The sequence below is a fragment of the Oryctolagus cuniculus genome, chromosome 19, assembly GCF_964237555.1.
Source record: "Oryctolagus cuniculus chromosome 19, mOryCun1.1, whole genome shotgun sequence".
NCBI classification, from domain to species: domain Eukaryota; kingdom Metazoa; phylum Chordata; class Mammalia; order Lagomorpha; family Leporidae; genus Oryctolagus; species Oryctolagus cuniculus.
This window is the reverse complement of record NC_091450.1, coordinates 9346416-9361364: the sequence shown is the minus strand read 5'-3', so window position 1 is coordinate 9361364 and position 14949 is coordinate 9346416. Positions and strand designations below refer to the sequence as shown.

General features: G+C 42.8%; 1 protein-coding gene and 2 pseudogenes across 1 annotated transcript; 2 read left to right on the top strand and 1 right to left on the bottom strand.

Moving 5' to 3' along the window:
* Window positions 1–10966, bottom strand: part of ORYCUNV1R-PS1575 (vomeronasal 1 receptor oryCunV1R-ps1575 pseudogene) — a 1374299-nt pseudogene extending 1363333 nt beyond the window's left edge.
* Window positions 4932–6306, top strand: LOC138846904 (dexamethasone-induced protein-like). Its single transcript, XM_070063922.1, has one exon. The coding sequence runs from the start codon at window positions 5325–5327 to the stop codon at window positions 5610–5612; it is 288 nt and encodes a 95-aa protein (XP_069920023.1). The 5' UTR covers window positions 4932–5324; the 3' UTR covers window positions 5613–6306.
* Window positions 12246–13176, top strand: LOC138846861 (vomeronasal type-1 receptor 90-like; annotated as a pseudogene).
* Window positions 13177–14949: the final 1773 nt, after the last annotated feature.

Below are 14949 nucleotides of genomic sequence, written 5' to 3'. Positions count from 1 at the left end.
AGGCACTGCTTGGGCCCCTCGCATTCTATGTGGAGTGCTTTTAGACCAAGTCCTACTTTGCTTCCTACCCAGCTTCTTACTAATGCGCACCCTGTTAGGTGGAAGATGAGGACTCAAGTACTTTGGTCTCTGATACTCACATTGGATACTCAGATGGAGTTCCTGGCTTTTCACTTAAGCTTGGCCCAATCCCAGCTTCTGGGCATTTAGTCCTCTCTCTCACACTCTCCTTCTCTGTCATTTTCTTTCTGTGTTACTTCACCTTTCAATTAAATAATATTTGGAAATTCAAAAAAAATTCAAAATATTTAAAATAAGCATGATGATTCACTTTAATAAGGATAAATTTATGTATTTAAAACTATAATAGGTGATATTAAACCTATCACAAACTAATTGTGTTAGTATATTATAAACATATATATGAACATATAAATGATAAGTAACTTTACTAAATTGACAAGATATTAAGATACACTTATAGACAATATTTAAACCAGTTCACACACAGAAAGAACATTATTTCCAAATAGGAAGGTATTTCAAACTTTCAAGGTTTGTGGGTCTAGCCATGTCATAAAGGCATAAATCTAAAAATCCTGTACTCTATCATCTATGAAATGATAGAAAAATTACCAATTAAAAGTGTTACCAAGAAGTCATTTAGACACGTGAAAACTTTACTTAAGATTGTCTTACATTGCATTGCCCCAGAATTATTTTTCAGGAATCAGAAAAGTATTAAGTGGGGTTGTGATTACTGCAGTCAGAACATGAAATCAGATAGCTAATTCAGCTAAGAATTTTTACAAAACTATCGTTATAAAACAGAAAAATATTAAATGTGAAATGTGACATATTTCAGAATTGTCTGAAATGTAAAGTTATTTGTAGATTTGTATAAAACATAGATTTGTATAAAGCATAAAATTATTATAAAACATTAAATATGTCATCACTGTGAAATCGTTATTAGTGTAAAGTATATTACTTGGTCATTAGATGTTCCAAGATAAGAAATCTAATATTTCTTTTATTTAAAAAAGATTTATTTACTTAAAAGTCAGAGTTACACAGATTGAAGGAGAGAGAGAGAGTGAGAGAGAGTCTTCCATCCCATTGGCCACAATAGCCGGAGTTGTGGCAATCCGAAGCCAGGAGCCAGGATCTTCCTCCAGATCTCCCAAGTGGGTACAGGGGCCCAAAGACTTGGGCCATCTTCTAGTGCTTTTCCAGGCCATAGCAGAGAGCTGGATTGGAAGTGGAGCAGCCAGGACTCGAACTGGTGCCCATATGGGATGCCAGCACTACAGGTGGTGGCTTTACCCGCCATGCCACAGTGCTGGCCCCAGAAATCAAGTATTTCTTATGAGATCATGTTGTCTTGCACAAACTATCCCTGTGAAATATTCCACTCTGTGTGCATTTGATGTATACAAGCATATGATAAAACATATACTGCATGTTCCTCAAGCTCTTACATTACAACCATTATGCTTACTTACAAGTACAAAAATCATTAAAATGTGCAAGATCATCAAAAGGAACACTGGAGAATTTCCCAGAGCCCAGCATAAATCAATACAAAAACTGAGAAGACAAATCAAGCTGAAGGACTATTTTTCCCCAGGACAATGGCTGAATACTTGAGCTTCAAACCCCTGTGAGTAAACCAGCTTTCCCTCTGGTGAACTGGAATAAATAAGAAAATATGCCAACTAGTGACTATCCAAAGGTTAGGCATAGCCAATGTATGCACTAAATTGGAACTAATGAAGCATACAAAAAAATAAGCTACTAGAATTGAGTTTCAGATTAGATAATGGAATTACATTTCAAATATTTAAATAAATATCAGAAAATGAAAGAATTGAAATAATAATGAGCATGAGAAATAAGAACAAGGAACAGAAATATTGATCATATTTGTAAAAGAACATAATAAACATTTGAAAATTGTAATAAACAAATATACAATACAGAGTTTAAACATTAAGTTAAACTCAGGTTTTCCATGCCTGAAATACTCTCATGGGCTTTTCAGCCAGATCTGAATGTCTTAAGAGCTGATTCTGAGGCCAGAGTGCTGTATAGTTCATTTGTCATTCTATGAGGCTGTGGTATGGCCTGCTTCTCATGTTGGATCATTCTCTCCCTTTTCATTCTATCTATTGTTATTACCAGGCACTTGGTCTTATTTATATGATCCTTTGATACTTAGTCCTACCTATATGATCAATTACACACTTAATATGATCACTTTAATATGTGAGATGGCATTATTACTACCCAGCTTAATGGGATTTGGTATTCCATGACAAGTTTTTAGTTTACCCTTAGGGATAAGTCCCTGGGAATATGTGCAGAACTGTACAGCTCCTCTATTATTCCCACTCTTATTTTTACTGGGGCTTATTTTCAGTTGACTTCATACACCTATGATTAATTCTATGCTAAGTAAAGAGTTCCACCAATGGTATTAAGTAGAAAAAATAAAAATAATAATAAAATAAAATAACAAACTATTATTTGTCAGTCAAGATAAAGGCTGTGCAAGTCATTGCTTCTCATAATATCAACTTCACTTCTATAGATTTCCTTTTAGGTGCTCTGTTATTTGTCACAGATCAGGGAGAATATATACTATATGTCCCTTTGGGACTGGCTTATTTCACTAGGTATAATGTTTTCCAGTTTCATCCACTTTGTTTAAAATGACTAGATTTCATTTCACAAATGAGAGAAATAATATATTTACATTGCTGACAGAAATTAGTATGTAAGCTACACTTGAATAGTTACCTATTTTAAAAAGAATAAAAATAAGCTGGCGCTGCAGATCACTAGGCTAATCCTCCGCCTTGCGGCGCCAGCACACCAGGTTCTAGTCCCGGTCGGGGCGCCAGATTCTGTCCTGGTACCCCTCTTCCAGTCCAGCTCTCTGCTGTGGCCTGGGAGTGCAGTGGAGGATGGCCCAAGTGCTTGGGCCCTGCACCCCATGGGAGACCAGGATAAGTACCTGGCTCCTGCCATTAGATCAGCACAGTGTGCCAGCTGCAGCGCACCAGCCGTGGTGGCCACTGGAGGGTGAACCAACGGCAAAGAAGACCTTTCTCTCTGTCTCTCTCTCTCACTGTCCACTCTGCCTGTCAAAAAAAAAGAATAAAAATATTTTCAAATATAATAATCATAAAAGATTTGATTTTCTATGTGTATTTCTAAAGTATTCATATTAATAGTAACAAAGGTCTAGACAAACATTATCATCAACAAAGGTACAAGACAAACATTTTTATCGTCAGTCTTTTAAAATCAAAAGCTTCTGCATGGTATATTGTGCAAAATATTGAGTATCCTCTTATCAGATAAGTACAAATGGAATGAGAGTGGCTTAGACAATGACCACAACACATTGAACACCAAAGATAACTGAGTCATATGACCACAGTAGAAGACTGAGCTTTCAAATTATATCACAGAGTGACAATGCAGTAGAAAATATAAATTTGGTCATATGACAACTAGAATGAGAATGAATAAGACACATTTATTTGTATCTTTAGATTTAGAGAAATTATACAATTATGAAATGTATTAACCCAGTAAAACAATTCATAAATATCTAACACAAAGGGACAAAGTATTATATCAGCATTTCATTGTATTAAAAAGAGATAAATAAATAGAAGCATTCAAACAGAAATAAATGTTGAACTGCATAGCCAAGTAAGAGTAAAATTGGAGAACAGAGAAAAATAAATACACCTAAACAATGTACACAGCCCTTGAATAATTCAAAAAAAAGATACAAAAAATATCATTGCTTTCTGGTGAGGATGTGGGGAAAAAGGGACACTAACCCACTGTTGGTGGGAATGCAAACTGGTCAAGCCACTATGGAACTCAGTCTGGAGATTCCTCAGAAACCTGAACATAACCCTACCATACAACTCAGCCATCCCACTGTGGGGAGCAATCCGGACTGGACTGAGTTACTGGAATTAAGACTTATTCTATGCATCTGCTCTCCCACAATATGGCGCTGGGAGAGAAGTAAACAGCTTCCGCACAGCTGCCTCCAGTTCAACTAATAAACTGTAGGACTTGCTCCTGATTGGAGGAGAGCAGCGTACTCGGCGTGTGGGCAGCCGAGTTAGGATTGGCGGAGGAGGACTATAGAGGAGGAGAGAGACGGCATGCACCAGAAACATCTAAGGGGAACATCTGAGGGAACACCTGTGCAGCCCCCCGAGAGAGCCGGCCGGCGATGTGCCGCTCCCCTGCGGAAGTGGGGAATGTGGCCAGGGGGAACTGCCCTTCCACGGAGGTGGAGGGGATAGTAGCCAACCCGGGAAGAACCAGCAGCAAACCCGGGGAGGGCCGAGCAGACGAAAGAACAGCGCAGGGTCCTGTGTCGTTCCTCCACGAAGAGGGGGAGCGACATCCCACTCCTTGGAATTTACCCAGAGAAAATTAAATTGGCAAATAAAAGAGCTATCTGCACCTCAATGTTTATTGCAGCTCAATTCACAATAGCTAAGACCTAGAATCAACGTAACTGCCCATCAACACTCTATAGAATGCCATACAGCAGTGAAAAACAATGAAATTCGGTCATTTGCAACAAAATGGAGGATTCTGGAAAACATCATGCTGAGTGAAATAAGCCAGCCCTAAAGGGACAAATATATATTCTCCCTGATCAGTGACAACTAACCGAGCACCAAAAAGGAAACCTGTTGAAGTGAAACAGACATTATGAGAAACAGTGACTTGCTCAGCCCTGGTCCTGACTGTTGATGAACAACTTAATACTTTATCCCTTTTAGTATTTTTTTGTTCTACTTAATACTATTGGTTGAACTCTTTAATTAACACACAATTATTCTTAGGTATTTAAATTTAACTGAAAAGTGGAGCGCCACCCTGAGGGGACGCGGCGGCTGCAGCCATGGGCGCTAGGCCTGCGGGGGCGCGCAGGGGGCGCGAGGAGCGGCCGAGCCAGGCGGGAGACGCCGTGGCGGGGACTGGCCGGCGACCCTGAGCCGCAGGGGGATCCCCGCCCGCGCTGCGAGGAGGGCCTGTGGGCGCTAGCGGGGCGCCTCGGGGGAGCCGGGCCGGTCGGCAGGGGCGCGTGGGCACATCGAGGGCCGCGGTGACCACCCCACCCCCTGCCCGGCACGGTAGGGGGTCAGGGCGCGTCCACAGCGGCCGCCGCACCTCCTCGGCTGGGGAATCTGAGGCCCAGGGCCGCCCCCGGATGGCTGAGCTGCCCCCGCGCCGGCCGCCCAGTCGCTGCAGGGGCTGAGCTCGCCGCCCCCTGCATGCCTGGCACCCGGATGGCAGCCCACCTGGACGCACTGGGCCCCCTGGGCCCCTACGTGCAGCCTCCGCTGCTGCCCTCTATGTTCTTCGTGGGCCTGTTTTTCGTCAACGTGCTGATCCTATACTACGCCTTCCTCATGGAGTACATCGTCCTCAACGTGGGCCTCGTCTTCCTGCCCGAGGACCTGGACCAGGCACTCGTGGACCTCGGCGTGCTCTCGGACCCCGGCTCGGGCCTCTACAAAGCCGACTCGGAGCTCGACGTCTTCGATGGGTACTTGGAGTAGGACCTGGACTGCCATGCCCCCGGCCCGAACCCCCGGCCCGCACCAGCCGCCCGCATCAGGCCGCCGCCGCTGGTTGGAGCCGCCGCCTGGATGGGGATGGGACCTCAGGCCTAGGCCCGCCCCTGCCCCAGAGGCCTGCCTGGCCCCCTTGAAAGCTTTGTGCCAACAGAGAGGTTCCCGTCCAGACCCAGGAGGGCGGAAGGAGAGACTGGGCCTTGGGTGCCGAGGCCGGAAAGACACCTGCCCACAGAGCTGGGCGAGGGCCACGGGTGTTGGAAGACTCTGTGCTCCCACAGCACCACCCAGACGGCCCAGCCTCGGCTCCTGACTCTCCACAACCGCGATGGATTTTGCAGGAACCCAGCCAGCGTCTGCCTCCCCGCACTTGATGTCCACTGCACCTGCTTGCACTTAACCTTCGGAGAAGACCCTTCAAATGGAGGACACACTCAGGAGCCACGCCCAGCTCTGCCTGAGAAGCCCGGCTGGCCTCACTCAGCCTGAGGCTGGCCTCCCATGCAGCCGCTTTCACGCCGTGACCCGGAGGGAAAAGCTGAGGAATGGCGTGGCAGCCGGGAGGAGGCCCTGACTTACCCATTTCCAGTTGCTTGTCCCTTATCGAGTTGGCAGAACCGAGATGTGTGCCATGTCGCTCCTCTGGCCAGAAATATATTTTTGAAAATAAAAAAAAAAATTTAACTGAAAAGTAATCCCTGTAAAATGTAAGAGAGGTAATAAGAGAGGGAGGAGATGTACAATTTGGGACACTCTCAATATGACTTGGCCCAAATGGTAGCGTTAGAAATGAGCCAGGGGATTCCAATTCAATCCCATCAAGGTGGCATGTACCAATGCCATCTAACTAGCCAAAGTGATTGTGGGGAGCAACTGGGAGCAACTCGGACTAGACTAAGTTACTGGAATTAAGACTTATTCTATGCATCTGCTTTCCCACAATATGGCACTGAGAAGGGAAACAGCTTCTACACAGCTGCCTCCAGTTCAACCAATAAACTGTGGGACCTGCTCCTGATTGGAGGAGAGCAGCGTACTCGGCGTGTGGGTAGCAGAGTTGGGATTGGTGGAAGAGGACTATAAAGGAGGAGAGAGACGGCATGCACCAGGAACATCTAAGGGGAACACCTGTGCAGCCCCCGAGAGAGCCGGCCGGCGGTGTGCCGCTCCCCCGCGGAAGTGGGGAATGTGGCAGGGGGAACCGCCCTTCCACGGAGGTGGAAGGGATGGTAGCCAACCCGGGAAGAACCAGCAGCAAACCGGGGGAGGGCCGAGCAGACAGAAGAACAGCGCAGGGTCCTGTGTTGTCGTTCCTCCACGAAGACGGGGAGCGACAGTGATCAGTTTCAGTTCACAATTGATCATAATGATAGGATTAAGAGTCAAAGGGATCACATAAACAAGACTAGTGTCTGCTAATACTAACTGATAGAATTAAAACGGGAGAGAACGATTCAACATGGGAATTGTGATACAGAGCAGACTCATAGAATGGCAAATGTCCTAAACAGCATTCTGGCCTCAGAATCAGCCCTTAAGGCATTCGGATCTGGCTGAAGAGCCCATGAGAGTATTTTAGGCATGGAAAGCCAAGACACTCTGGCAAAAAAAAAAAAAAAAAAAAACACCAACCCTAAATGAAAGATCTCTGCAAGTGAGATCCCAGTGGAAAGAACAGGTCTTCAAAGAAGGAGGTACGTTTCTCTGAAGGGAGGAGAGAACTTCCACTCTGACTATGACCTTGTCTAAATAAGATCAGAGTTGGTGAACTCAAAAGGCTTCCATTGCCTTGGCAGCTCATGACAAGAGCCTAAGGTGATTACTGACACCATAAACAAGACTGTCAATTGTTAAGTCAACAACAGGAGTCCCTGTGCACTTACTCTGTCTTTAATGTGTTATACTACGTGAATTAATGGCATAACTAGTACTCAAACAGTACTTCACACTTTGTGTTTCTGTTTGGGTGCAAACTGTTGAAATCTTTACTTAATATATACTAAATTGATCTTCTATATATAAAGATAATTGAAAATGAATCTTGATGTGAATGGAATGGGAGAGGGTGCGGGAGATGGGAGGGTTGCCAGTGGCAGGGAAGTTGTGGGGGGGAAGCAACTGTAACCCAAAAGCTGTACTTTGGAAATTTATATTTATTAAATAAAAGTTTAAAAAAACAAGTACATGAGCAAGCATGTGCTGCCAATCACAGTGTGCACTAACACTAACCTGGATCAGAAACAGAGGCAAAATTCGCACCTGGGCACTCTAATATAGGATGTGGGTTTCCCAAGTGGTACCTTAATTACTGAACAATATGCCCACTAAAAGACAAACATTTTTGTCATCAACTTATTAAAACAAAAAGCTTTTCCTTGATATATTGTGCAAAACAATGAATATTCTCTTATCGGAACTGAAAAGCTGTTCTGTACTCATAGTGGCATAGACATGGACCACAACACTCTGGACACCCACGATGACTGAATCACATGTCCACATTATGAGGGAGGTGGATGAGATGATAAAGTCCACCGAGTACATGACCAGTATTTAGTGATAGTCATCAGGTTGGTCTGGGTCACATTGGAAGATGCCACTGTGTAGAAGAGTGTGCTAGTATTGAAACACAAACATACCAGACATATGAGAAATAAATAGAATATGAAATGTATGTATTCATACTTAAACTGTGCCTACCAGGAGGTGCTAGGACTGATGGTGATGGCCTGGATGATGCTCAGGAGGCAGGTGGTGTAGACGGAGAGGCCCTTCATCACTCTGTTTACATTGAACAAAGTCTTATGCTTGAAGTCAGTCCATACATTCAATGACTCAAACAGGTCGGGAGAGTGCAAAAACAGCATATTAATGAGCAAAGCAATGTGGACTAAGGGACTAAGGCCAGGTGACAGCTGGTCAGGTAGTGGGCTTAGGCCAGTGATCCAGCAGGATTGTGGAGATGTGAGAGAGGAAGAGGAAGGTGTTGGTTGAGATTCCAATGCCAGCTTGATAAAGAATGCATTTATAAACAGCAATGTAAGCAGACATTGGGCTCATCTTAATGTCAGGGAAGAAACACATGCATGTCTGAAAAGTAAACAAAACAAAAACAGTATATCTCATGTCATCAGATGGCTTTATAAAGCCACCAGAAATTTGCCTTCTAAATTCCTATCTTCACAGTGGTCCTGGATCTCTCATAGTTTCAGTTTCCATCCCAGACATTTCTTTTGTGAATTCTCTTCTATTCAGGAGGATATTGTCAACATCCTGCTTTCAAGCCTCAAGAGGAAAACATCGTAATTTCTTCACTTTTGTGATAACACATGAGATTGCACAGCAATTATGACATGGCGACACTTTCATTGCTAATTTACTTGAAACAGGGACACTTTCCCATGCTTTGAAGCATGCTTAGATCCTCAGTAGTTAAATAATTCACTTCAACTCTTATTTAAGATAGAGCCAATGTTGATTTTTTCCCATTTTTTGCATACTATTGCCTCAGATTCAGGCATAACTATCCTCTCTAATTAATTTTATCTAGGGTATCTCTGTCCATTTCATATGGACTAAATATGATTTATACATTTTTAGAGATCTATTTGAAAGACAGAGGCAGAGAGAGAGAGAGAGAGAGAGAGAGAGAGAGAGGCCTTCTATCTGCTGGTTAACTTCCCAAAGGGCTGCAACAGCTGGAGCTGGACCAATCTGAAGCCAGGAGCTTCCAGGTTTCCCACGTGGGTGCAGGGGCCTAAGAACTTAGACTATCTTTGACTGCTTTCCCAGGCTATTGCTGAGAGCTGGATAGGAAGTGGAGCAGCCACAACTCAAACAGGGACCCATAGGGATGACAGCACCGCAGGTGGTGGCTGTACTCACTAAGCCACAGTGCCAGGCACAAATTTATAAATTTGTAAATGACAGAAATTTTCCTCACTGTCCAAGATTGAAGAACAGCTACGTGATGAGTGCCTTCTTTATTCATCATCCCACGGTAAAATGTGAAGGAACTTTCACTTTGACTATGACCCTGTCGAATAAGATCGAAGTCGGCGAACTCAAAAGGCTTCCATAGCCTTGGCGACTAATGACTAGAGCCTAGGGAGATTACTGACACCATAAACAAGAGTGTCAGATTGTTAAGTCAACAACAGGAGTCACTGTGTACTTACTTCTCATGTGGGATCTGTCCTTAGTGTGTTGTCCAATGTGAAGTAATGCTATAACTAGTACTGAAACAGTATTTTACACTTTGTGTTTCTGTGTGGGTGCAAACTGATGAAATCTTTACTTAATATATACTGAATTGATCTTCTGTATATAAAGATAATTGAAAATGAATCTTGATGTGAATGGAATGGGAGAGGGAGCAGGAGATAGGAGGGGTGTGAGTGGGAGGGAAATTATGGGGGGGAGCCATTGTAATCCATTAACTGTACTTTGAAAATTTATGTTTACTAAATAAAAAATAAATTTAAAAAATTATTCCAGGAAAAAAAAAGGTGAAGGATCAAGAGAGTAAGGGGGCTAATGTGCCTTTTTATAATGGCACTAATCCCATCTGCAAAGGTGGACTCTCATGCCTAATCACTGCCTAAAATTATCATTAAATTTCTTTTTTTAAAGATTTATTTATTTATTTATTTTCAAGTCAGAGTTACACAGAGGGGAGAGGGAGAGAGGGAGAGAGGGAGAGGAGAGAGGGAGAGAGGATTCTTCCATCCACTGTTTCACTCCCCAAATGGTTGCAATGGCCGGAGTTTGCTGATCCAAAGCCAGGAGCCAAGAGCTTCCTTGGGTCCTCCCACAAGGGTGTGGGGGCCCAAGCATTTGGGCCATCCTCTACTGATTTCCCAGGCCATAACAGAGAACTGGATCAGAAGTGTAGCAGCTGATACTTGAACTGGTGCCATATGGGATGCCGGCCTTGCACATGCCGACTTTACCCACCATGTCACTGTACTGGCCCGTTTCTCCATTTTACACACATGCATTTTTTTTGACAAGCAGAGTTAGACAGTGAGAGAGAGAGAGAAAGGTCTTCTTTTTTCCGTTGGTTCACCCCACAAGTGGCCGCTACAGCCAGTGCATTGCAGCTGGCGCACTGCATCAATCTGAAGCCAGGAGCCAGGTGCTTCCTCCTGGTCTCCCATGTAGGTGCAGGGCCCAAGGACCTGGGCCATCCTCCACTGCAATCCTGGGCCACAGCAGAGAGCTGTACTGGAAGAGGAGCAACCGGGACAGAATCCGGCACCCCAATCGGGACTAGACCTGGGGTGCTGTCACCGCAGGCAGAGGATTAGCCTAGTGAGCCGCAGCGCCGGCCCATACATGCATTTTAATTATCATTGTATATGTTTTAAACTCAAAGGAAATGCCTAAATATGAGCAAGAACAAAAGATCTCAACATTTCTGTATTAACTTACATATTTATATTGATGGGCCTATCATAAGCAGCCTTGATAACATAATCAAATAATCATCACCCTCATAAAAAGGGAGAGGATGCAATTTTCTGTTTTTTTTTTTCTCATCAATATACAGCTAAAGTGTTCCAATCCCTTGCTATAAGTTAAATGCTTTCTCTGAAATTCATGTTGAAATTTAATTATAATTTTAGGAAGTGATTAGGCATGAGAGCTCCACCTGCGTCGGTGTGATTAGTGCCATTATAAACAGGCACATTAGTCTTCTTTACTTTCCTGCTCCTTCAGCTTTTCTGTGGGACAATGAATAAAGAAGGCACTCATTACATAGCTGTTCCTGGATCTTGGACAGTGAGGAAAATTTCTGTATTCAAAAGTTTATAAATTTGGGGCTGATAAAGTTGCCACTTGCAGTGCTGGCATCTCTTATGTGTGCTGGTTTGCTCCGCTTCTGATCCAGCTCTCTGCTATGGCCTGGGAGAACAGTGGAAGATGACCCAAGTTCTTGTGTCCCTGCACCCACGTGGGAGATCTGGAAGAAGCTCCTGGCTCCTGGCTTTGGATTGGTCCAGCTCTGGCTTTTGCAGTCCTTTGGGGAGCGAGCCTTTCTCTCTCTCTCTCTCTCTCTCTCTCTCTCCCTGTGCCTCTGTACCATTATCTTTCAAATCAATGGCTATATGTTTAAAAATGTATAAATTCTATTATAGCAACATGAAATAGAACGACACCCTAGATTAAATTAGAGAGGATAGTTATGCCTACATCTGAGTCAACAGCAAGTTAAATAATGAAAAAAAATTAACATTGGATCTATTTTAAGTAAGACTTGAAGGAATCATTTTAACTACTGAGGATCTAAGAATTCCTCAAAGCTCAGTAGAGTGTCGCTGCTTTAAGTAATTTGGCAATGAAAATGTCATGATGTGATGACTGCTGTGCGATCTCATGTGTATCACAAAAGTGAAGAAATTACGATGTTTTCCTCTTGAGGCTTGAAAGCTGGACTTTGACAATATCCTCCTGAATAGAAGAGAATTCACAAAAGAAATGTCTGGATTGGAAACTGAAACTGTGAGAGATCCAGGACCACTGTGAAGATAGGAATTTAGAAGGCAAATTTCTGGTGGCTTTATAAAGCCATCTGATGACATGAGATATACTGTTTTTGTTTTGTTTACTTTTCAGACATGCATGTGTTTCTTCCCTGACATTAAGATGAGCCCAATGTCTGCTTACATTGCTGTTTATAAATGCATTCTTTATCAAGCTGGCATTGGAATCTCAACCAACACCTTCCTCTTCCTCTCTCACATCTCCACAATCCTGCTGGATCACTGGCCTAAGCCCACTACCTGACCAGCTGTCACCTGGCCTTAGTCCCTTAGTCCACATTGCTTTGCTCATTAATATGCTGTTTTTGCACTCTCCCGACCTGTTTGAGTCATTGAATGTATGGACTGACTTCAAGCATAAGACTTTGTTCAATGTAAACAGAGTGATGAAGGGCCACTTGCCTCCTGAGCATCATCCAGGCCATCACCAACAGTCTTGGCACCTCCTGGTTGGCAGAATTTAAATATAAATGCACACATTTTATCTTCTCTTTATTCTTCTTCATATGGTTAGTCTGCTTGTCTTTCAGCACTACCACAATCTTCCACATTGTGGCATCTTCCAATGGGACCCAGACCAATCTGATGGCTATCACTAAATACTGCTCATTTTCCCCCATAAAGCATGACATCATGGGCTTGATGTTCACACTGACCACATCCAGCGACGTCTTCCTGATGGGAGTCATGCTGCTCTCAAGTGCATACATGGTGATCCTCTTACTCAGGCATCAGAGGAGGTCCCAGCACCTTCACAGCACCAGCCTCTCCCCAAGATCCTCCCCAAAGAAAAGGGCCACCCAGACCATCCTGCTGCTGGTGACTTTGTGGTCATGTACTGGGTGGATTTCATCATCTCATCCTCCTCCCTGATACTGTGGACATACGACTCAGTTATCTTGGGTGTCCAGAGTATTGTGGTCCATGTCTATGCCACGGTTAGTCCATTGGTGCTTATCAGTTCTGATAAGAGGATACTCAACATTTTGTACAATATACCTTAGAAAAGCTTTTTGTTTTGACAACTTGATGACAAAATGTTTGTCTTTCATTGGGCATGCTGTTTAGCGGTTAAGGTACCACTTGGGATGCCCACGTCTCATACTGGAGTGCCCAGGTTCAAATTCTACCTCTGTTTCTGATCCAGCTTTTTGTTAGTGCACACGCTGAGTGATAGCACATGCTTGCTCAAGTACTTGGGTTCCTGTCACCCACATGAGAGGGATATCTGGAGATCTAGGATCCTGGTTTTGGCCTGGCCTACTAACCCTGTCTGTGCACATCAGCAATGAACCAGCAAACTTATGATTATCTATATATTTATCATCTATCTATATCTATCTATCTATCATCTATCTATCCATCATCTCTCTTCTCTCTGACATTAAATAAAAATAAATAAATAATTTTAACAATGACTGTCTTGCAATAGCTGTATCCGAGAACATATAAATTATTTTGCTACATCAGGTTCCTATCTGATTAATTCAGTTGCATAGAATTACACTTTTCTTATTTCTAAATAATTTGATTCATATTTTGTCCGGAACTTACATTTCTTTAATTCAACATCTAGCATGATTTAAGATTTCCATACATTTGCAAGTTTCTTGTTTTTTCATTTTGATTTCAGAAAATCATACAGGAAAACTTTCTTTCTTCTTAAAGTGAATGCTTTAGACTTATCTGATGGCAACCAAATCTTTCATGACTTACTTTGAAAAATATTTTTATTTTACTTTTTTAATTAAAAATAGGTAAGTATTAAAATGTAACCTGGATATCCATTTTTGTCTGCAATGATAATTTTTAGTATCTCTCTTTCTTGGATTGTACAAGGGCTATGTAGATGGTTCTGTCACTTTTTTAGGTTGTATTTCTTTTTTTTTTTTTTTTTGACAGGCAGAGTGGACAGTGAGAGAGAGAGAGACAGAGAAAGGTCTTCCTTTGCCATTGGTTCACCCTCCAATGGCCGCCGCGGCCGGTGCTCTGCGGCTGGCACACCGCACTGATCCGATGGCAGGAACCAGGTGCTTCTCCTGGTCTCCCATGGGGTGCAGGGCCCAAGCACTTGGGCCATCCTCCACTGCACTCCCAGGCCAGAGCAGAGAGCTGCCCTGGAAGAGGGGCAACCGGGACAGAATCCGGTGCCCCGACCAGGACTAGAACCCAGTGTGCCAGCGCCGCAAGGCAGAGGATTAGCCTAGTGAGCCGTGGCACCAGCTTCTTTTTTTCTATTATCCAATTTTGCTTTTACCTGGTTATGCAGTTTAACATTTATTTCTCTTTGAATGCTTCTATTTATTTATTTCTATTTTAAGGCAATGAAATGCTAAATCAATGTATTATGTCTGATTGCTATGTTTGGCATTTATAAATTATTTTATTGGGTTAATATATCTCATAATTGTATCAATTTTCTAAATCTAAAGATACAAATAAATGTGTTTTATTCATTATCATTCTAGTTTCACCTTATGTATAATCAAATTTATATTTCTACTGCAATATCACCCTCTGATATAATTTAGCAGCTTGATCTTCCAGTTAATCACTCTCATCACCTCAGCTGAATGTCTAAATTCTGTGTTTACATTATTTTGTTTACTTTATTACATTTTTTTAAATGTTTACATTTCATTTGGTTCTTTTATAAATTTGGCTAATCAAATTTGCGGTTCCTTCATTTTACTATTTCTAATTCTCAACACTAGTTCAATTATTTTCATTTTCTGTTTAATTATTTAAACATTTGAAACATAATTCTGATATATAAT